Raw genomic sequence first — 24,917 nt, 5'->3', positions numbered from 1 at the left:
TGACAAACAGATCTAAGAAAAATCTCGAATTCTCTCTCAAGAACTGTAGTCGAGTTCTTATCTTTAAGAACACAGATTTGTAGCAAAATAAATTTGATTTAATAAATTCAAGTGAGTTTTTGATATTTTCTTGTGTGTTTTGCATTAATACTTTATCTCTACAAATTCATACAAACTATTTTTTTCCATAAGTAAGAAAGACAATTCAAATTCAAGAAAATACATTCACCTCCTATGTTGAATTTCATACCTAACACTTACACCGAAAAGTATTTAAACTGCAATTATCTAAATATCTAATTTTTTTTTCTTGGAAATATGTAACGACACAAAGTTTAGGTGTGTACAAGTTACAACCCATTTTGTAAACTTCATCAGGACATCACTTTGTAAAACGTGAAAAAATAAACCTTTAAGACTCTCAACTCACATCTCATGCACACCAGTTCATCTTCGTGTATTTATACTTACATTTCTGTTATCATGGATAGATATTTCAAAAGACTACCAAATCCAAATAAAAAATCAACTGAAATTGGTTCTAAAAATTCACCAGAAAAATACTGAACTTTTAAAAAAACAAAGAAGAGTAGAAGTGAATTTGCTTGAGCTCCCAGCTGATCCTGGTCTGTGTTAGTCGCTAAACACGCGCTAATAATAGACGTAAGTATACGCGTTCACAAGTAATATAGAATCTTTTCTAGTTCATTCCCACAGAGACTGGCTTGGTTAACTAATTAATTTATGCACTTAAATAACAATGTATGGTTATTATTCAATGCTAAGACGATAACAAATTGATGTTGTTTATAACTAAGATTTAAACTAACAATTATAACTAAGGGAATAAGATGACTGAATTAATAGATATGACAAACATGAGATTCTAACTTCATTAAATAGCCTTATTGTTCTTAACCTTAGCATGTAATGGTGATGACACTAATCAGATAACACGAAACTGATAAACTGTTAACTTTCGTTGCACGAATACCACACTACGCCATACGTGTGCTACTGTAATGCAAGTGTTACAAGAAGCGTTACATTAGTTAAGAAATTTTTGTTATATTGTAACACCTCTGAATTAGTGTTACAACGGCTATAAACTAGTGTTACACAAAAATGTTGATGTTGCCGAACATGTAACACCATCACCTGGTGTTACATTAGTTACTTTTTTAATTTTTAAAAATATTAAAATAAAAATATCATCATAAAATTAGATTTAAAATTATATTATGTATTATTCATGATTATAAATATCATATATAATTAAAAAAATAAGTTTTTTTCTAAATACAAATACATAAGATATTACTTTAATTTTTATATATAATAAAAATATTTTTTAATAATTATATGAAAAACTAAAATCAAAAAGTTAAAAATTATGCACGTTCTACGAGGTGAAAAATAAGGCGGTAATCCCCCCCCCCCAAAAAAATAAAAATACAATCGATTTACATCCCCCTTTCTCTAATTCTATTTCCCCATTTTTCACTGTGATATTCTCTCGTCCCATTTTTCTTTCTCTAATATACAAGCCCTAATTGGAGAAAGGTAAAGGAGTAGCACTAAGATGGGCCGTTGATTTCATCGACAATCCACTACGCTATCAGGTACTCTTTTCAGTTAATCCCTATGCTATTAATATTTTTATTGTGTTTTTTTATTAATTAAATTGTGATTTTGTTATCTATTGTTGTTGTAGGATGATTCGACTTTGAGTGAGCAGAATAGATGCGGAAGCTAATTGGAAATGTGAGGTTTGCTTTTTCTTTCCGATTGTTTCGAAATTATTAAATTAGGTTTACTATGTTTGGATTAATAACAAGTAAAGGAGATTTGTTGCTAATTTTTGTTGCTAATTTTTCTATATTTTTTAACACTGGATAATGTAGTTTATGTAATCTGATTTTTTATGTCGGATTATGTTCTGATTAATGTGGTTTGGATTGGTTGGATGGATTTTTGTAGTGGTCCTCCGAGATTTGAGGGGGATCGACCTAGGTTTGGTGACAGAGATGGGTATCGTTCTGGCCCAAGAGGACCACCTGGAGAATTTGGCGGTGAGAAAGGTGAAGCTCCAGCAAATTATCAGCCTGCTTTTAGGGTAAATACTCTTTCTTTGTATGTTTTTGATTTATACTAGTTTACTCTTATATGTGATTTTTTGTCTGTTGTTAATTGTTATGAAGTTGTCTACTATTTTTAGATGTATGCATATAGAGCAGGAAGTTGTATTATATATACAGTGTGGTGTTATATTTATGCTTGAAACCTAATTTTGATTATGCGTCACTGTTTAACAGTCATAAACACCATTGTATATGCACTTCTATACAGCTTTTTTAATTTGTGTTTGTATTTTCGATTGAATCCGAGGCTTTAGTAATTTTAATACTCTGCTAGTAATAGTAATTAATCAAAAATTAATAATTTTAGTAGTCTCGATTGATCATCAAAAATTAATAATTAAGTTTTAGTTAATTTTAAGTTCTGGACTGATGTAGTGATGTATGAAAATTAATTGTACGTCATGTATAGGTGGTGGGACAATATGTTGAACTTAACATGACAAGCCCTGGTAATGATTCAGTTAGTATAAGTGAGGCTTTGGAGACCACTACTCTAACTACAGGAGATAAGCCAGTGGATCAAAGCGATGCAACTTCTATACAGGCATCTGAAGTTAGAGCTAGCGGCTACGCTAATCCTAGTGGTGTGGCTGCTGCTGCTCAATCCGTTGCGGATCTTAATGCTCCTACTATGAAGCTGAAAACAAAGCAAACTGGATGATGTCCTTGCTGTAAGTCATCAAGCTACTCTGTTAATTCACTTATATATATTGGTTTTGTTTACTTTGAGTGTGTAGGATGCTAATTAGAATGATAAGATCTATACTCTACATACCGCAAATTGAATCTCTTCTCTTTAATTCCACCTGATATGTTACCGTGGTAATTACGACACACGGTAGTTGCTAATAGAATTACTTATGTTGAGTCCTCAGGAAATAAATAATAATAAAGAGGAGCCATTTCACCTAAAAATGACAACATGTTGACTAAAAATGAAGGTGAAGCTACCAAATTATAATAAAAATTGAATAAAGTCCTACTTGCATAAGGCATCTCAGAGCATAAATTAAATCCCTATGAAAGACTGAAAAAAAGATGAGACTCATAGTAAAACTATCAAACTTACCTTGCTTTAGCAGTCTGTATATCTTTATCTACTTTCCAACTAATACATTTTTATAGGTTTTTATGTGATCCTTGAATGTGAACTATCCCACAGCCCCTGCATAAATTCAGAACAATCAAAGCTAAACGAGAGAAGGATAGAGACAACACAAGAGGTATCTAATATGAGTGAGAGTTACATGACTGAAGTAAATGCTTCTGTTCTCTTCACTATCACATACAGTAGTAGTATCAGATATATATACCATATAAGGAAATATGTACCAATAATCTTACATCATAATTTTGATACACTCAATACACTTTATGCATGCTATGTACCTATATTTTAATGCAATCACAAACACAAGGAGCTTCTAACACAAGTATAATACTCATAAAATATATTATATGGTGAATGTACCATTTTATTCTTAAACAAACTTCTATAAGAGGACCAAAGTGTAACATTCATTGTTAAATTACTTAAGAATAGTAAAGTGGATCTTACTTGTTTACTTTTAATTTTATGCATCCATTTCTTTGACTGCAATCGGAAGAGTGCTGTGTTTAGAGAATGATTTGAGAAGAAGTATTTTTACGAGCTGATGCAAAATGTATTCATATTTAGATTTTAGAGAAGTACTTTAATTTCAGTTTAGTTTATAATACTTCATCGGTCACCTCATACCTGTGCTTCTTCCTTTATCATACAGGATTTGCTTGAGTCTTTTCTGGTTTAATCTTGAATCTCAAATGTGCTACATTGTAATTTATATTTTGTCTAAATGAAGCAGCGACGCGAGCTGCATGTTATATGGAAAATGTGATATCAGTCTATAAAAGCTTGTGTTCAATTCCTCCAAGCCTCTCGATAAGCCGATAAATGGGAATCTAGTCGACATTGCAGTTAAGAAAATCAACATGGACCAAATGAAATCAGAGTCGTCATTAATGCCTTGTTCCTTTAGGAAGATCAATAAGGACTACAAGAAGCAAAAACAATCAGATTCTTCAGAAGCATGCGACCATAAGTGTGGCCTTTGTCATTCTTCTAAAGTGACTGATGTTAGTAGTGACTTCTGAACGTAAACAGATATTTGTATGTATGTGTTTGTGTAGAGACTCTATTCATTAGTATGGTTTGAAGATGAGACTCTTATGTATTAGTATGGTTTGGAGATTGAGACTATTATGTATGGCAACTATGATATTTTTGTTGCTAATGAGATTTATCTTTACAAAAAACATGTATTTCGAATTTATCTGCCTTTTCTAGTGAAATTTATGTTTATATATAGTATTTTAATATGAATGCTAGTGTTGTTTAATTACAAAAATTGTGTTACAATAGATAAAACAGAATGTTACAATAGGCTATGTGGGCCCCATATGTGGGGCCACTTATGCAGTCTTGATCAAGCTATTGTATCACTCAATTTATGTTACATTTGGGCCTTTTAGTGTTACAGTAGTTGCCTATTGTAACGTTTTCTTCTCTGTTACAATAGATCACTGAAGTGTTACATTATGGTGTCTATTGTAATGCTCATATACGTAAGGCCCCCTGGTGTTACAATATACCTAATGTAACATTTTTTGGGCCTATTGTAACACCATTTAGGCATTACAATAGCCCACTTATGGCGTAGTGCCATACTACCAGACATCCACAAAAGAGATAGAAGCTGAATAGACACCAATTATATTGAGACCTTATATGTCTATAGAATTTGACAACATAACGGTTTAAGCACAAGTTATCTATATTGATTACATAGGGCAAGTAAGATGGTTAAAATTACCCACAAATCATGCATAACAAATACATGAACCTATGCTAGCATGGCAAGTTCTAAATGTTTAAATTCACTTTCGCTTCATTAAGAATTAACACACTATCATATAAGTTCGCGACGCTCATAAGACGAATATGCACAACCAATACTAGGTTATCATATAATCACCACATACTAAGGCATCGAAATAAATTAACTAAAAAAATCCATAAATAAATCCGTTAGAACCCCACGATAACGATTAGCCCATATTCGGACTCATCATCAACGTGGGTTTCGATGAAAGCATGATATAATAAATGTAGTCCTTATACTTAAATAACATAACCTAGTACGAAACAAGAGTAAGATTCACAAATAAGAAAACTAGCATCCAAGTTACAAAAGGTTCACAAATAAGAAAACTAGCATCCAAGTTACAACTTAGAACAAAGATTCAAAAGTAAAACCAAGATCTTCTTCGTCTCCGTTGAATCGTGCTAACACGGACTTCTTACAGCTCTCCTTGATATGTCTCTAGCTTGATATATTATTAAAGACGACCTAAAGTTATTTATACAGCAGCCCTAATCAGCAGAGAAGTCCAGAAATTCGTCTTCTATTCAAAACAGGATTCTTGAAACCTGACCTGGCGCAGCCGTGCGCTTGATCAGCGCGGGTGCGCTGGCTCTCTGAAGTTCGGGCGCGGACGCGCACTTGATCAGCGCGGGCGTACTGGGCTTCTGCCAAAACTTTGACTTCTTTTTTTTCTTGCAGATTTGAGCCGGTTTTCGCGAGCTTTATTCCTTAGACACCGACCTAACACCATACTAGCATCAAATCAATGATAATTCGCCTAATTCTCAGATTAATGCCTGAAATGGCAAAACACTAGAAAACACATTAAAACACCAATAAATTGAGTACAATTACACCAATTCAAAGCTTTACGGAACATAATAAAGTGTCATAAATTTCCCTCAATATACCCCTAAACTTGAATCGATACTTGTTCTCAAGCATAAACAGACTAAAAAAACAAGAAATAAAAATGCATGAATGCAACTAAATGAATGCAACAATCCCCACAGAATAATTAAACCAATCAACAAGCAACACCTTAGAAAATGTAGTTATTCACATAAAGATCAATCAAATCTCACAAATCAACCTATAAACCAGAGACGTGCGTATGTGTAACTGCTTACAGACATACTATCGCAACTAGATCAACAATCATGACTCACTACTTATCAAAGAAATCGCAAGTTTATAAATATAATAAAAGCTAGACTCAAAATAACTTATAACACTTCAATTCTTATATCGGAGTTTAACATGGATTCACGCTTTTATTCACAACAAAACAACACAAGTATGCTTATTTGATCGTGCAATGAGTGAGGTCCACAAAAGACTTATACAATAGTACCCATGTAGCGAGCGTTGGGTTAGCTAATATTCACGCAAGTATACGCGTTCGCAAGTAGTATAAGATATAAATCAGATTCGTTCCCACAGAGACTAGTTTAGGTTAAGTTCAATTTATGCACCTATACAACAATGTATGGTTATCGCTCAATGCTAAGACAAATAATAAATTGGGTTTTTATTAAACTAGGAGATTATACTAAATAACATTAACTGAGAGAATTGAGGTTGAATTGCTATATATGACAAACATGGAAATCTAACTTCATTACTACTTCATTCCAAGTCATTGTTCTTAACCTTAACATGTGATGGTGATGACACTAATCAGATAACACGAAACTAGTAAACGCCAACTTTCGTTGTACGAATACCCTACTACCAAGCATCCACAAAAGAGATAGAAGTTGAATAGACACCAATTATGCTTAGTCCTTATATGTCTATAAGAATTGAAAACATAACGGTTTAATGCGCAAGTTATCTATCGTGATTACATAGGGAAAGTAAGATGGTTAAAATTACCTACGAATCATGCATAACAAATACATGAACCTATGCTAGCATGGCAAGTTCTAAACCTCTATATTTACTGTCGCTTCAATAGAGATTAACACGCTATCTTATATGTTAGCTACGCATATAAGACGAATAAGCACAACCAATACCAGGATATCAATCAATCACCACACACTAAGGTATCGGAAAAAAATAACTACTGAAATCCATAAGTAAATCCGCTAGAATCCCATGATAACGATTAGCCCATAATTGAACTCATCATCATCATGGGTTCCAATGAAAGCATGGTATAAAACAAGGTCTTAATAAACTGAATAATAATCAAAGTACGAATAAAAAAAGTCTAGGTTCAACAAGAATGAAAACGAGCATCCAAAGTTACAACTATTTTCAAAGAATCACAAGTAGAAAACAAGATCTTCTTTTTCGGAATCTTCTTATCTTCCTCGAAATCAAGAATTACAAAGTCAGCAGGGAAGATGAGTTTATCCACCTTGACTAAGACATCATTCACTATACCTCGTGGATAAGCGATGGAACGATCAGCTAGTTGCAATGACATGTATGTTGGTTTCGGATCAGGCAGACCAAGCTTCTTGAAGATAGACAAGGGCATCAGATTGATGCTAGCTCCTAAATCACATAAACACTTGTCGAATGATAAGTTTCCGATGATGCAAGGAATATTGAAGCTTCTAGGATCTTTAAACTTCAGAGGCAACTTATATTACAACATAGCACTACATTCCTCCGTTAGAGCAACGGTCTCTAAGTCATCAAGCTTCACTTTTTGAAAGAGAATAACTTTCATAAACCTCGCATAGCTAGGCATCTGTTCAAGAGCTTCAGCGAAAGGTATATTGATATGAAGTTTCTTGAACACCTCCAAAAACTTCTCAAACTGCTTATCCAGCTTTTTCTTCTGCAGCCTCTTAGGAAAAGGAGGTGGATGATAGATCTGTTTCTCCCATATATTACCCTCAGGAGGAGTGTGTTCCACAGTAGTCTTCCTTGGTTCCACTTCCATTTCTTTATGCACTTCTTTTTCAGCCAAAACTCCAGATTCTGGAACTTGAGATTTTTCAGGGCTTGCAACCTTCCCAGACCTCAATATAATTGCCTTAACCTGCTCTTCTGCTTCTCTCTTTCCTGAACTTTTGTATAACTAAAAAGCGTTCATGGTAGTCGATTCAATAAGACGTTAGAAATTTGTCCTATCTGGTTCTCCAGATTCTGGATAGAAATAGCCTGGCTTTGGCATATAAGAGCCTGGTTTTTGCACATAAGCCTCAACTCCTCCAATTCAGATTTTTCATTCAAAGATAGACCTACATCATGAGTTTGTTGTTGAAGTTGAAGTTGTTGTCTTGGTGTAAATTATTGCTGAAAACCAGGAGGGTTTAATTATTTTGCTCCAAACTGCTGGAACGGCTGTTGCATCGCATTCTGATTATTGCTCCATCTGAAGTTAGGATGATTCCAGTTGTCAGGATGATAAGTGTCTGGAACTGGTTGCTGCGATCTCTGAAAGTTGCTCACAAACTGAGCTGATTCACTAAATATAGCGCATTGCTCCGTCGCATACGAATCCTACACATAGCTCACAAACACTGGTTATCTGATTAACACCCAAGTTAGCCAGAGAATCAATCTTCATACACTACTCCTTTAGTTGAGCAGTGATAGCCATAGTTGTATCCATCTCAAGAGCTCCTGCTACCTTGCTCTGTGGCAATCTCTGGGATGGATACTGATATTCATTAGCAACCATCAGTTCAATTAGATCATAAGCTTCCTCATAGATCTTCTCCCATAAGGCTCCACCTGATGCTGCATCGAGCATAGGTCTGGACTGTGCTCCCAAACCATTATAAAAATAGTTGATGATCATCCAATCAGGCATTCCATGATGAGGACACTTTATAAGCATCTCCTTATAGCACTCCCAAGCTTCACATAGAGATTCTTCCGATTGCTGTGCAAATTGAGTAATAACGTTTCTGATTGCAGTTGTCTTTGCCATAGGGAAGAATTTAGTGAGAAACTTTTGAGCAAGATCTTCCCAAGTAGTAATCGAACCAGCTGGTAGAGAGTGTAACCAGCTCTTAGCCTTGTCCCTCAGAGAGAATGGGAACAGTCTCAGCTTCACAGCATCTTCAGAAACACCATTAAACTTGAAGGTGTCGCATATCTCAATGAAATCCCTAATGTGCATATTGGGACCTTCCGTTGGAGAACCCCCAAACTGGATTGAATTCTACACCCATTGAATTATGCCAGGATTGATCTCAAAGGTATTAGCTGTGGTAGCTGGCCTGACAATGCTAGATTGAATATCATTGATCTTGGGTTGAGAAAATTCCATTAAGGCTTTCGTTCATGCTGCTTGGTCTCCCATTGTAATGAGTACCTGAAACACAACAAGTATACCGTGAAAGTAAAAGAGTCCGAGTCAGTGAACTTTAACGACCACTGATGACAAGCACATAAACTAAACAATTAACACCGAGTCCCCGGCAGCGGCTCCAAAAACTTGTTAGGGCGAAAACACGCGCTAATATTCACGCAAGTACGCGTTCACAAGTAGTATAAGATATAAATCAGATTCGTTCCCACAAAGACTAGTTTAGGTTAAGTTCAATTTATGCACCTATGCAACAATATATGGTTATCGCTCAATACTAAGACAAATAATAAATTGGGTTTTTATTAAACTAAGAGATTATACTAAATAACATTAACTAAGAGAATTGAGGTTGAATTGCTATATATGACAAACATGGGATTCTAACTTCATTACTACTTCATTCCAAGTCATTGTTCTTAACCTTAGCATGTGATGATGATGACACTAATCAGATAACACGAAACTAGTAAATGCCAACTTTCGTTGTACGAATACCCCTACTACCAAGCATCCACAAAAGAGATAGAAGTTGAATAGACACCAATTAAGCTTAGTCCTTATATGTCTATAAGAATTGAAAACATAACGGTTTAATGTGCAAGTTATCTATCGTGATTACATAGGGCAAGTAAGATGGTTAAAATTACCTACGAATCATGCATAACAAATACATGAACCTATGCTAGCATGGCAAGTTCTAAACCTCTATATTTACTGTCGCTTCAATAGAGATTAACACGCTATCTTATATGTTAGCTTCGCACATAAGACGAATAAGCACAACCAATACCAGGATATCAATCAATCACCGCACACTAAGGTATCGGAATAAATTAACTATTGAAATCCATAAGTAAATCCGCTAGAATCCCATGATAACGATTAGCCTATAATTGAACTCATCGTCATCATGGGTTCCAATGAAAGCATGGTATAAAACAAGGTCTTAATAAACTGAATAATAATCAAAGTACAAATAAAAAAAGTCTAGGTTCAACAAGAATGAAAACGAGCATCCAAAGTTACAACTATTTTCAAAGAATCACAAGCAGAAAATAAGATCTTCTTTTTCAGAGTTATTTTGTGCTTCTAGGTCTTCTCCTTGATCTCCCAATCTTCCCTAATGATGAAAACCCTTTTTTTAAAGTATATATAAGCCCCTAGTTGACCTGTACCCTTAAAATTATCAAATTCCACTCAAAAAAGGCTTTTTCAGCGAAATCAGCCGCGCATCAGCATGCGGTCGCGTGCGGGTCTGATGCGGCCGCGTGTCAGCAGGCGGTCGCGTGCACTTCTGACGCGGCCGCGCGGGCGGCTTCTGGAAAATTCTGATAAATCTTATTTTGTCCATAACTTGAGTTCTACTCGTCAGAATTAGGCGATTCAACTGCCCATGCGAAGCTAACGAGATTCTCTACAACTTGACAATGGCCTTGGATTCCCCTTTAAAAGCTCCTTTATTCATTTAACTGATACCTGAAATACAATAATACAAAAACCCATCAAAATACCAATAACTTGAGTCCAAAACACCAATTTAAGCTTGTAATAAAGCGTTCCAAGTGGATATAAAATCCACTTATCACCTGGAAGATGATCATATGAATACCCAAGCCCCTTAGGATCGGGATACCCTCCATACCACTCCTACATACTCAACAGTGTAAAACTATCGATAGGAGCACTGGGAAGCTGCAGCTGCTCATGTGCGGGCCAATGAACACAAACTGCCACACACAACTTCGTCACAATGGACGCATACGGAATAGCACCTATAGTACCTCCTCTCAAGAATCTCAAAGTCCCATGATAATCACATCCCCAAATCAATGTAATCGCCCTGAAGAATACCCCATAGCAGACGAACACGCTCTATAGTAATCTCATGCACATGCGAATATGGCATGATGTTAGCACAAATAAACGAGTTCCAATCCCGTGTAAACGTGTTCATGCATAACGCAAGGAACGTGGAGTAGTCAGTAGTGCCCCTCTTGAACTTTCAGCGAGTCTCATGCACACATAGAGTCTCAACGATCAGATCGAAGTTGAAGTCCTCGGGAGTCTTATCATTCCACGTGTCCTGACTGGGCTTCCTCGCGGGTTGCTCAATCACCCTCCTAATCACATCAGCACTGTACTCTACAGTCATCCCCCTAACCACCGTGAAGCCATTCTTCTCCGTCTTAGCGTTAGCATAGAACTACCGCACAACACTCATGGGTACAGCAGTGGGAGCCTCAAAAAAAAAACCCAACCCATCTCAAGAATCATCTCCAACAGCTTACCATCCTTCCCTGATGACAGAAAACCTCGCTCCTTAGTAATAGGCTTCGAGAGAAGCCTCGTGTACTCCTCCTCAGCCTCGGGAGTGGAAAACCTTGGCCTCACACCACCCATAGATTAAGAATCGGTGGTGCTGCTGCCTACTTGCGTTCTTTGTCTCTTCGGTGCCATTGGGATTGAATAAGAGAAAATAAAAACTAAATGTTTGAGAGAGATTTGTGTTTGAGAATTTGTGAAGTGGTGGAGAAGTTTGTGTATAAGTGTATGTATTTATAGGTGGAGAGGTGAGAATTAAATATGGAATAGAAGTGGGAATTGATTATGGGAATCGTGGGAATAATGATTTTAATTGGGAGAGGGAATTATGGGATGTGGGAGAGTAAAAATCGGGTATGAATTGATTTTGGAGTAAAATTCCCAATTTTTCTCTTTATTCTATTGTTATTATTTTTTTTTCGAACAGGGACCCGGCCGGCCGCGCGCTTGGACAGCGCGGGCGCACTGACATTCTGGAAAACTGGTGCGGGCGCGCGCTTGGTTACTAGAAAAATAGTGCGGCCGCGCGCTGGATCAGCGCGGGCGCGCTTGGCTACTGAAGTTGACCCTGAATTTTTTTCTTTTTCTGATTTTTTGTGTTTTTCACCTTTCTTCTTGCTTCCTCTACCTACTAATGTACAACAAACTTGGGTTGCCTCCCAAGAAGCGCTTCTTTTACTTCGCTAGCTCGACGTAGAACCTTGAGCTCAAATGGATAATAGAACGGCACTAACCACCTCTCGGTTTGCCGTGTAACCATAGTAATGCTTCAACCTCTGACCATTTACCATGAATACTTGGCCCAGATCATTCTAAAAAATTTCCACCGCTCCATGTGGGAACACAATTTTGATTATGAAGGGCCCTGACCACCTTGACTTCAACTTTCCAGGAAAAAGACTGGAGTCGAGAGTTGAACAAAAGAACTTGTTGCCCCGACATAAATGATTTGAGCACTAGACCCCGATCATGCCACCTCTTGACTTTCTCCTTGTACATTTTATTGTTCTCATAAGCTTGAAGTCGAAACTCGTCGAGTTCATTCAATTGAAGCATCCTCTTCTTTCCAGCCACATCCAAGTCAAGATTCAATTTCTTCAAAGCCCAATATGCCTTATGCTCGAGCTCCACAGGCAAATGACACCCCTTACCATAAACCAACTGAAACGACGACATTCCCAATGGAGTCTTAAATGTTGTTCTATACGCCCAAACAACTTCATCAAGCTTCAAAGGCCAATCTTTCCTCGATGGACACACAAATTTCTCTAAAATGTGTTTGATCTCTCTATTAGACACCTCAGCTTGACCATTTGTCTGAGGATGATAAGCCGTGGCAATGCGATGATTCACATTATATCTTTGCATCATCGCAGTGAACTTGCGATTGCAAAAATGCGACCCGTCACCACTAATTATGACTCTTGGAGTTCCAAACCTTGTGAATATCTGCTTGTGAAGAAAGTTAAGCACCACTTTCGCATCGTTCGTTGGCAACGCCTTAACTTCAACCCATTTCGACACATAATCAACCGTCAACAAGATATATTGATTGTTACATGATGAGACAAATGGCCCCATGAAGTCAATTCCCTAAACATCGAAGACCTCAACCTCTAGAAGCACATTAAGAGGCATCTCATCCCTCTTAGAGATATTACCCACATGTTGACATCGATCACATTTTAAAACAAACTGGTGAGCATCTTCAAACAAGGCCGGCCAAGAGAAACCTGCTTGAAGAATAAGAGCTATTGTCTTTTCTCCACCATAATGTCCTCCATAAGCCGTTGAGTGGCAATCTCACATTATTCCTCCCCATTTCGATGTAAGTAGGGGTAGGCAAAACCGAACTGAAACCGAAAAACCGAACAGAACCGTGCTAATTCGGTTTGGTTCGGTCCTGATTTTTCAGAAATTCGGTCTATTCGGTCCGGACCGAATAGACCGAAATAAAATTCGGTTCGGTCCGGTTCTTTTAAAAAATATTTCGGTCCGGACCGAATAGACCGAATAGACCAAATTATAAATACTATAATTTTATATTATATATATTTTATATATATCTTAATAATTGTAATCATAATTTTTAATTTGTAATTGTATTTATACACTCTTAGTACTCTATAAATCACGTTACTTTAATTATATTTTAGATTTTATAGTTTTTGGTTTAAAATTTCAATAAAACCTTATTTTTTTAAAAAATTCGGTTCGTTCGGTCCAAAACCGAACCGAACCGAATTATTTCGGTTCGGTTTGGTCCGGTTCATATTACAATTTCGGTTCGGTTCGGTCCAAGAAAAAATGATAATTCGGTTTTTCGGTCTATTCGGTTCGGTCCGGTTTTGGACCAAACCGACCGAATGCTCAGCCCTGGCTGTAAGGAATACATCTTCTGATGATTTGGTCATCTCCTTGTCGAAAAAGAAACGGATCATCCCACATATACCACTTTACTTCATGTAGAAACTTCTTCCTTTGAGCATAAGATAAGTCGGGAGGCATGATATTACTCACAAGGTAGTTCACAATATCTGCAAACCACGGTTCTTCTTTTTGCACTCCAAACAGCTGCTCGTCGGGAAAAGACTCATTTATCAATATCTTGTCTAATGAAGTAGCATTGGGGTTCTCTAAACGCGAGAGATGATTAGCGATTTGATTTTCAGTTCCTTTTCTGTCCTTGATCCATAGTTTAAATTCTTAAAGCAAAAGAACCCATCTAATCAATCTAGGCTTTGAGTCCTTCTTTGAGACGAGATAACGAATTGCAGCGTGATCAGTGAAAACTGTCACCTCCGTCCCAAGTAGATAAGATCGAAATTTCTCAAAATCATAGACAATAGCCAAAAGTTCTTTCTCCGTAGTAGTATAATTCAGTTGACCACCATTTAGGGTCTTGCAAGTGTATACCACATGAAATATGTTGTTCTTCCTCTGCCCAAGAACTGCTCCAACTACATAGTCACTTGCATCGCACATCATCTCAAAAGGTTCATTCCAATCAGGTACAGTTATGACCGGTGCCGTGATTAAACTCTTCTTCAATGTCTCAAAAGCTGCAAGACACTCGTCATCAAACTTGAAAGGGACATCTTTCTCTAGCAAACTGCACAATGGCTTCGAAATCTTAGAGAAGTTTTTGATAAAACGCCTATAAAAACCCGCATGACCAAGAAAACTGCGAATTCCCTTAACATAAATAGGTGGAGGAAGATTATCAATGACTACCACTTTGGCTTTGTCCATCTCAAGACCCTTACTAGAAACCTTGTGCCCGAGAATAATGCCCGGTCGCACCATAAAGTGACATTTCTCCCAATTAAGAACCAGATTGGTCTAAACACACCTTTTGAGAACGTGTCCAAGATTTTGCAAGCATTCATCAAAAGAATCGCCAAATACAGAGAAGTCGCCCATGAACATCTCCACATTCTGGTCAATCATATCCGAAAAGATGGCCATCATACATCTCTGAAATGTGGCTGGCGCACCACACAGACCAAAAAAACTCGTCTAAAGGTGAAAGTACCAAATGGACAAGTGCAGGTAGTTTTCTCCTGATCTTCAGAAGCGATACAAATCTGATTGTAACCCGAATAGCCATCAAGAAGACAGTACTCATGACCGACCAATCTATCAAGCATCTGGACAATGAAGGGCAAATAGAAGTGATCCTTCCTAGTGGCCTTGTTCAGCTTCCCGTAGTCCATGCAAACTCTCCACCCCGTGACTGTTCTCGTAGGATAAGCTCATTCTTCTCATTTGCAACCACAGTAATTCCACCTTTCTTTGGTACACATTGAACCGGGCTTACCCATGAACTGTCAGAAATAGGATAGATGATCCCTGCATCTAGCCACTTCAGAATTTCCTTCTTCACTACTTCCTTCATGATTGGATTAAGTCATCTTTGCTGCTCGACCGTAGGCTTGCTACCTTCCTCTAGCGGAATTTTATGCATGCAGTAAGAAGGGCTGATTCCCTTGATATCTGCTATAGTCCAGCTAATTGACGATTTGAACTCTCTCAGAATCCTCAGAAGCTTTTTCTCGTCACTATCTGAAAGGTCAGATGCAATAATAACAAGCAAAGTAGATGCATCACCTAAAAACGCATACCTCAAATGCTCAGGTAAAGGCTTAAGCTCAAGAGTGAGAGCTTCCTCAATAGATGGCTTGAGGTGTTTATGAGCTTTGTTCAATTCCTCCATTCCAAGAGATTCAAAAGGCATATCAATCTTCCTCTTCCAGGGAGAAGCATTCAAATATTGCAATTGTTCTTCACCTTCATCATCTTCACTTTCTGAATTTCCCAATAAGGCTTTTTCTAAGGCATCGGACCTTAGCAATTGATCAAGTTCTGAAGTAACCACAAAATCGACCAACTCCACCTTTAGGCACTCCTCATTTTTCATAGGAAATTTCATAGCATTGAATACATTAAAAGTTACATGCTGATCCAGCATGCGCATTGTGAGCTCACCCTTCTGCATATCTATCAAGGTTCGGCTAGTTGCCAAGAAAGGTCTTCCCAAGATTATGGGAATCTTCTTATCCTCCTCGAAATCAAGAATTCTGAAATCAACAGGGAAGATGAGTTTATCAACCTTGACCAAGACATCCTCCACAATACCTTGCGGATATGTAATAGAACGGTCAGCCAACTACAAGGTCATATAAGTCGGTTTTGGATCAGGGAAGTCCAACTGCTTGAAGATTGACAAAGGCATCAGATTGATGCTAGCTCCCAAGTCACATAAGCATCTGTCAAAAGATATTTTTCCAATAGTACACGGAATAGTGAAACTTCCTCGATCTTTGAGCTTCGGAGGCAACTTCTGTTGCAGCACCGCACTGTATTCCTCCGTGAGAGTGACAGTCTCTAAATCATCTAGCTTCACTTTCCGAGAGAGAATACCTTTCATAAACTTTGCATAACTAGGCATCTGCTTAAGGGCCTCAGCGAAAGGTATGTTGATATGAAGTTTCTTGAATACCTCCAAAAACTTCTCAAATTGCTTGTCCAGCTTTTTCCTCTGCAGCAGCTTAGGAAAAGGCAGTGGAGGATAGATCTGTTTCTCCCCTGTAATACCCTCGGGAGGAGTGTGCTTAACAGTAGTCTTCCTTGGTTCCACTTCTTCTTCCTGCTGCTCTACTTCTTTCTCAGCCCCAGCTTCTTCAGTCAACACTTGATTTTGCTTGGGATTCGCAACCTTTCCAGACCTCAAGGTGATTGCCTTTACCTGCTCCTTAGCTTCCCTCTTTCCTGGCACTTCAGTATCACTAGGTAGTGTACCAGGATAACGATTTAGCAAGGCATTGACAATTTGCCCAATTTTATTATCCAAGGTCTTGATGGAAACAACTTGACTTTTACACATAAGCTTCAACTCCTCTAATTTAGATTTTTCATTAGCTTGTTGCAGTTGGAGGTGTTGTCTTGGTGCATATTTCGGTTGTTGAAAACCATGGGGGTTGTACTGCTTAGCTGGATACTGCTGATAAGGCTGTTGAACCGCATTCTGAGCGTTGCTCCAACTGAAATTAGGCTGATTGCGGTTGTTGGGATGATAAGTGGCTGGCACAGGTTGCTGCGAACGCTAGAAGTTGCTCACGAACTGAGTTGATTCACTAGAGATTGCACACTGATCAGTCTCATGGACACCATCACAAAGCTTACAGACACTAGTGATTTGATTAACTCCATAATTAGCCAAAGTGTCCACCTTCATCGTCAAAGCCTTAAGTTGGGCAGCTATAGCAGTTGTTGCATCCAACTCCAGAATTCCTGCTATATTTCCCCGAGTCAGTCTCTAAGAAGGATTCTGATACTCATTAGCAGCCATCAGTTCAATAAGTTCATAAGCTTCATCGTAGCTTTTAGCCCATAAGGCTCCTCCTGATGCTGCATCGAGCATGGATCTAGAAGTAGCACCCAATCCATTATAGAAACAGTTGATAATCATCCAATCAGGTATGCCATGGCGTGGGCACTTCCTTAGCATCTCCTTATATCGATCCCAAGCCTCACACAGAGATTCTTCAGTTTGCTGAGCAAACTGAGTAAGAGCATTCCTGATTGCAGCAGTCTTCGCCATAGGGAATAATTTAGTGAGAAACTTTTGAGCAAGATCTTCCCAAGTGGTGATAGACCCTGCTGGTAGAGAATGTAACCAGCACTTAGCTTTATCCCTCAGAGAGAACAAGAAGAGTCACAGCTTGATAGCATCTTCAGTCACATCATTGAACTTGAAAGTGTCGCAGATCTTGATGAAATCCCTGTTGTGCATTTTGGGGTCTTCAGTAGGAGAACCCCCAAACTGAACTGAATTCTGTATCATCTAAATCGTGCTTGACTTGATCTCAAAAGTGTTAGCCCTGATGGCTGGTGTAATATCCCATATTTTCAGATATTATTTTTATAATTATTTGGAATTGTTTATGTGATTTTATGTGAATTTTGGTGAATTATCTGATAACTGGAATTGATGTTTGGATGTTTATATGTGACATTATTTGAATATTTGAATTTTTATATGTCCAGAATAAAATATAGATAATTGTGATATTTTTCTGGTAATTTTTGGACTGTTAGATTATTTTATATTAATTTATGAATTATTAATTATTTTCTGAATAATTACCAAAATTATTTTATAAAGCCGGGAATCATCCGACTTCAACCGTTGTTGCATTTTTATAACCCGAAACTCTTCCGAAAACTCCTTCCTAACCTAATCTGGTAATTCCGGACATTTTCCGTGTTTTGACTTTTTCAATCCGGATTACGGTTTGACCCGTGCGCGGCCCGGCGCAATATTATTGATACGATAATTATTTCGGTAATCAATAAAACCCGTATTCTCGAGAGACGGGATATTTTTACGTTATTCTCGTATATAGTGTTTTATAAAAAGCTCGGTTTTGATAATTATCCAATTCTGGTATTGAATTGTATCGTTTTTGTAGTTACTTAGTGGCTAAGCAACTAAATTAACGATCCGGAACGATCCAATATTCCATAAATATAAATAGCCTATTTCTTATTTCGTTTATTCCGTTTATTCATTTGCAACCAGTTAAAACACCGTAAATACAGAGAAAAACCCGAGAAAACCGATACGTTCCCGAGAATCAAACACACGAACGAAGGCGTTATCGAACTCCGATTCGGGCGTGCAGCATATCAAAACGAAGCTCTCGAAATCCTCTTTCTGAATCAATCATCAGTTTCTTCCCAGAAATCATGGTAATTTTCTTATTTATTTATTTATATTCGAATTATTTGATAATTAAATTATGAAAATTTGTTCTGGATGTTGTTGATGTGATTTGATGCTTCCATGTTGTAGAGCATGTTTTTCTGGTCGATTTGGTATATTATACTTCAAAAATAGGGTTCAGTATCATATAGAAATTAAGGTTTGATTTTCTGAAAATTTATTGAATATGTGTTCTTGGTGTTCTTGAAGAGTTTTGAGAATCAAACCCAAATTTGAGGGTGATGCAGACTTCAGAATTTGAAGTATGAGTAACCAAAATGTTCAGATTTTCATGTTCTTTCTGTTTATGCCCTCAAATCATTCAAACGATTAGTAATATGTAAATTTGTAATTTTAGGGTTCATGGGTTGAATTGGGTATTTTTGATTCTGGGGTTATTGGATGCAATTGATGGTTGGGATAACTGTATCTTATCATTTCCAATCGATTCTCATATTTATTTGAACCAAACGATTCCCGGGAGTTCAAACCCGAGTTCTTTATATTTTCGTATTTTTAATTTGATTTTTAGAAGTATTTCTTAATTACTTGATGTTATAAATGGTTGGGTTAGATTGTACATAAAACAAGCTTCGTTTTCATATATAACATGTTGATTTTGGTTGTGTGTGTGCTGATTTCGTGTTTTTCGCCTGATTGTTCACCGGCGGGAGGGTGGCGATCATCGAATTCGACGATTTGAAGGGGGATTGCTGTTGTGGATGTTGTTTTTGAGATTTTGTGTCGATATAGGAGAGATTTGAAGTGAAAACTGTTCAGAATGGCTCTGTTTTGGAGCCCAGAAGTGTGGCCGGAAGTCGGGTGAGCGGCGGCCGGACGTTTTCCGGTCGTCTTCCTCGATTTTCCGGTGGGTTTTAAAACATAACCCGACTTTGTTCTTCATAACCCGTTTTCTGACCCGAAATTTACCCGGCTTTGATTCTGTTTTCTGCTATTTCAAAACTAAAAGCATGTTTCTGGATTTTCTTTTTACAAATAATTCAAAAATCCTATTTTAATTTTTGAAAAATTCATTTTTATTTTACAAATCATTATTTTTAATTTTGAAAATTTATTTTAATTCAAAAAAAAAAATCCAAATTATTTGATTAATTAATTTTAGTTGATAATTAATTATTTAATTATTCAATTAATTTAAATATTAATTGATTAATTAATTTAATTAGTTATTAATTAATTCTAATTGATTATTTAATTAGATTTAATTATTTAAAATTGATTTAAAAATTCCGAAAAATAGTTTCGAGCTTTAAAATATTATTTTAAATTATTTTCCAAGGTCGATAATTCTAATAACATTATTTTCGGGTGTTCGAACCCTATTATTTAATTATTAAATGATTCGGAGATCGTTTTTATTCTGAAAAATGTTCAAATATTCATATTAAATCAATCGTTCGCCTGTTTAATACGAAACGAACGCCTCTAGACTCAGAAAAATATTCTGCTTTCATTAAAAATACTTTCGAGACCCAAATCCTTTTTGTTTCGAAAGGTCGTTTGTTTACAAGTTATTCTGAGTCGATTATTGATCGAAAAATCATATTTTTGACCTGATTTCAGTTTGAAACATATCGAGTCGACCCTTTTGACGAACTGAGTTATATGTGATATGAATTAAGTGATACATGAGTTATGTGCTTATGTGCTATGTGAATTGTATGCATAGGTGGGTCAAGAGTCCTGTGTTTGTCTGTTTTAATTATATGTGGGCTATCGTATGGGGACGATAGGCTTTTGACGCGTAGTTCGTCGAGTGATTATCGATTAGACGATTAAAGTTCTATATTTTAATTATAGATGCGGATCATTCGAGTTAATTAAGACAAGACACTGGATAAAGAATGAGATGGAATGGTATTGGATGTCTGGCTTCTAGCAATCGCAGGAGCAGCATATCAGTCAAGTGTTGAAAAGAAGGACGGTGATGTTTTGAGACAGAATGTCAGAATAGATGCGTGTTTACGAGTGTGATTAACTGCTAAAAACTCAAAGGCAAGTACCCCTGACTTCACTTATCGTCCAAGTGATGTTTATTTCGAATCATTTTATGCAAGTATCCCTATCATCACTTATTGTTCAAGTGATATTTATTTTGAAGCTTATTATGCAAGTATTGCTTTCCCTATTCTCAGTTCGGAATAGATAAATGTTTTACATATCGCTGAATTAAATAATTCTGTTTATGCAAGTATTCTTCCGCTATTCTATATTCAAAGTAGCTAAGTGATTTTACTTATCCAATTATCGGATTTACAAATATTTTGGATTTTGAGAAAAGTGATTTGGTTGCGAATATTCCTACCCAAGAATTGGGGGAATAAAATTATTTCGGGTGTCGAGTATCATGACCCCATTTCAATAAAAGGTTTTAAGATTGGATCATAATTGCGTAAGTGACCGGGACGGACGGTCCAGCGGAGGGCTATTTCTAAGTGCCATATGAATATTATGACACCATTTTGCCACAGGCTAGTTATGCCTTTTTGTTTGAGTACTCGTGTTTTTGGGGTCACGTTTCTATGAATCATGACCTTGTGCTATCACACGGGCTGATCAGCATGTGATAGTACGTCCGTCGGAGAATGATCCTAATCTAAATTGTCATATCATTTTTGATATTCATAGAATAAATGATTTATTGACTAATTCTGTTTTGGATTAAAAGTACTGATTCTGTTTTGGATTAAAAGTGAACTGTGGCTTTGATTCAGTTTCTGATTTTGTGGATACTTACGTTGTTGTTAAATATCAAAGGTGGTATTAGTATAGATGATTGATGTTGACTTCAGTATGGGTGTTGTGAGCATCAAAGTTCGTATTGATATCTAATTTGATATGACAACAAAATAAGTATTAATCTCAAGAATTCGGTTTTGAGTAAAGTTTATGATTCATTCGATGATCATTGTTTCATGTTATTGTGGTTTACGATATTTCCGTAAACACTGTTTTTACGAGTTTGATCCTCGTCAAGATTCAAAGTATTGCTGAAGCATTTCGCTCAAAAATATCAAAATGGTTTTGAATACAATTAAGGAATCAATTCTGGGATTCCTCAACTAAAATTTTATAATTCAGCAATTATGATTTTAAATGTTCTGCTCTAATGCAGATGTCGGTTTTATGTCAAAACAACCATATATATATATTATAATGAACTTGCTGAGCATTTCTTTCGCTCATACTTGCCTGTTTTTAAATTTAACCTCCAGTGAGGATTAGCTTGCGCTGTTTAGCTGCATAATTCGAGGAAGCAAAGAAGAAGCTTTTCGAAGGTGGTTGGTCCAGGGTTTGCGGACTAGTGTAAGTTTTATTATGTAAAGTTATTTATATTATATTATATTATAGTTGTGTATTTTATTTAGGCCTAGTATACTTCATTTCGAAGTTATACTAGCGGGTTAAGTTTGGATATTGAGAATTATTGAAAAGAGTTTTAAAAGAAAGTGAAAAATTTATTTGTGGAATTTGGATATCTTGTTTCTAGAACTGTAACCTTAAAAGATCTTGGATTAGTTTGGGGTCATAAATGATAAATATCTTCCGCTGGCATTTATTTATTGATATAACAGGTTAATTTGGATTGAAGTTTTATAGTGACGACCAAATCCTCTGACCCCGGATTTGGGGGCGTTACAGGTTGGTATCAGAGCTGAGGTTATAGTAAACTAGAAACGAGAGTGTGTAGGAATGTGTATAGCTATGTGAGGACGTTTGAGCTCATATCGAGTTCATGTTGGACTATTGGATATAGTACCAACGAGTAAGTTAAGATAGGCGTATTCGTTTGAGATGATTGTGCTGAGCTGGATGGAACTCCGGAAAGCTGCAAATTTCTATTATGGAATCTTCTGAGACTACGATACGACGACGATGGAGATTATCGATATCCTTAAAACATGAAGAATTGTCTAGAATTGGATGACGAGTCAACAAAAGAGTTCAAACAGAAGATAAATATTAAGACTTTGGTAATACCTTCTCTTTCTATAATTTCTTTTGACATCTCTCAAAAAGAAGTAATTGTTAGAGGATATATTCCCTAACACTCATTGTCAATCATATATGTGTTTTAAATGTGCCAGAGGCTGTCATGAAGCCTATTTTTCAGGTTTTGATAGCTCTGTCAAGTTGTGATATTGAACTTCAATTTTTCTTATATGGTGGATAGTTTCTTGGTGATGTGACACCACTTGCTCATTTGGTGCCAGAATTTTGTTCTTTGAATTTCATTTCCTTCAGAAATATCAGCTTTGAAATCTTTTCAATTTTATTCATTTGAATTTGAATTCTTTTGATATTCTTTTATTCTGACTGAGATGAACAACCTTAACTATAGGGGACACAAGGTATACCTGTCTGTGTGATAGGAGTTGGATGGGACGCCATCACTTGTGTGTGTTGTGAATACATGAAGGTTAACAACCTTTAGTAGTGTCTTAATCTGGACACGCAATACCAAGTTCATATGATCATATTGATCTCTCAGTTATTCTCTTATTTCAACAATACCTTTTTCTCAATTTCAGATTTTTGTCCCGTTTTGATATGAAATTCTTTTCTCTTTGAAATTCCATTATTTTATTATCTCAAATATTCGAAGGTATGCCAATCAAGTTGGGCTGAGTTATCTTGGTCAAGGGAAGTAAGGCTATATGATGGGATTACCAATAGCGATAGTGGACTGCAATGCGATTAAAATATCAGTGGCGTATAACGAAGTCAATCTGTTTCTTTATTTCTCTCTCTACTTCTCTTTCCTTTTCTTTCTCTTTCTCTCTATTCTTTTCTCTCGATCTTTAAAAGCGAGTCTATTGAGAAATTGGTCAAATGATGTGGATGGAACAATTGTGAGGAGTGAAACTCCCGTGATAATTATGTTATACAATGAATCTGAATTTTATTTGATATTTCGGAAAAAGTGATGTTATAGAAATTGAAAGTTGGCAAGAAGACCCCTAGTGTTCTCTTCTGCTGATTCCGAGGACGGAATCCTTATAAGGGGGGTAGATTGTAATATCCCATATTTTCAGATATTATTTTTATAATTATTTGGAATTGTTTATGTGATTTTATGTGAATTTTGGTGAATTATCTGATAACTGGAATTGATGTTTGGATGTTTATATGTGACATTATTTGAATATTTGAATTTTTATATGTCCAGAATAAAATATAGATAATTGTGATATTTTTCTGGTAATTTTTGGACTGTTAGATTATTTTATATTAATTTATGAATTATTAATTATTTTCTGAATAATTACCAAAATTATTTTATAAAGCCGGGAATCATCCGACTTCAACCGTTGTTGCATTTTTATAACCCGAAACTCTTCCGAAAACTCCTTCCTAACCTAATCTGGTAATTCCGGACATTTTCCGTGTTTTGACTTTTTCAATCCGGATTACGGTTTGACCCGTGCGCGGCCCGGCGCAATATTATTGATACGATAATTATTTCGGTAATCAATAAAACCCGTATTCTCGAGAGACGGGATATTTTTACGTTATTCTCGTATATAGTGTTTTATAAAAAGCTCGGTTTTGATAATTATCCAATTCTGGTATTGAATTGTATCGTTTTTGTAGTTACTTAGTGGCTAAGCAACTAAATTAACGATCCGGAACGATCCAATATTCCATAAATATAAATAGCCTATTTCTTATTTCGTTTATTCCGTTTATTCATTTGCAACCAGTTAAAACACCGTAAATACAGAGAAAAACCCGAGAAAACCGATACGTTCCCGAGAATCAAACACACGAACGAAGGCGTTATCGAACTCCGATTCGGGCGTGCAGCATATCAAAACGAAGCTCTCGAAATCCTCTTTCTGAATCAATCATCAGTTTCTTCCCAGAAATCATGGTAATTTTCTTATTTATTTATTTATATTCGAATTATTTGATAATTAAATTATGAAAATTTGTTCTGGATGTTGTTGATGTGATTTGATGCTTCCATGTTGTAGAGC

The 24,917-nt window shown here is 36.4% G+C and overlaps 1 protein-coding gene and 2 non-coding genes across 5 annotated transcripts; all 3 read left to right on the top strand.

Moving 5' to 3' along the window:
* Positions 1-1,491: 1,491 nt before the first annotated feature.
* LOC141710805 (late embryogenesis abundant protein D-34-like) lies at positions 1,492-4,448 on the top strand. 3 transcript variants are annotated; one of them, XM_074513335.1, is made up of 5 exons: positions 1,492-1,622; positions 1,715-1,769; positions 1,981-2,116; positions 2,551-2,812; positions 3,905-4,448. In XM_074513335.1, the coding sequence occupies exons 2-4, from the start codon at positions 1,744-1,746 to the stop codon at positions 2,800-2,802; spliced, it is 414 nt and encodes a 137-aa protein (XP_074369436.1). In that variant the 5' UTR covers positions 1,492-1,622; positions 1,715-1,743; the 3' UTR covers positions 2,803-2,812; positions 3,905-4,448. The 3 variants fall into 3 exon arrangements, with proteins under 3 accessions (XP_074369436.1, XP_074369435.1, XP_074369434.1); XM_074513334.1 differs by having other exon boundaries at positions 3,983-4,445; XM_074513333.1 differs by having other exon boundaries at positions 3,986-4,443.
* A 4,372-nt stretch (positions 4,449-8,820) lies between these two features.
* On the top strand, positions 8,821-8,927 carry LOC141715736 (small nucleolar RNA R71). Its single transcript, XR_012572487.1, has one exon. It is a non-coding gene; the product is annotated as a small nucleolar RNA R71 (small nucleolar RNA).
* Positions 8,928-17,629: 8,702 nt separating this feature from the next.
* Positions 17,630-17,736, top strand: LOC141716301 (small nucleolar RNA R71). The gene has a single exon (XR_012573014.1). It is a non-coding gene; the product is annotated as a small nucleolar RNA R71 (small nucleolar RNA).
* Positions 17,737-24,917: the final 7,181 nt, after the last annotated feature.

Source organism: Apium graveolens, chromosome 3 (genome assembly GCF_009905375.1).
Source record: "Apium graveolens cultivar Ventura chromosome 3, ASM990537v1, whole genome shotgun sequence".
NCBI lineage: Eukaryota > Viridiplantae > Streptophyta > Magnoliopsida > Apiales > Apiaceae > Apium > Apium graveolens.
This window is presented reverse-complemented; position numbering and strand designations above follow the sequence as displayed.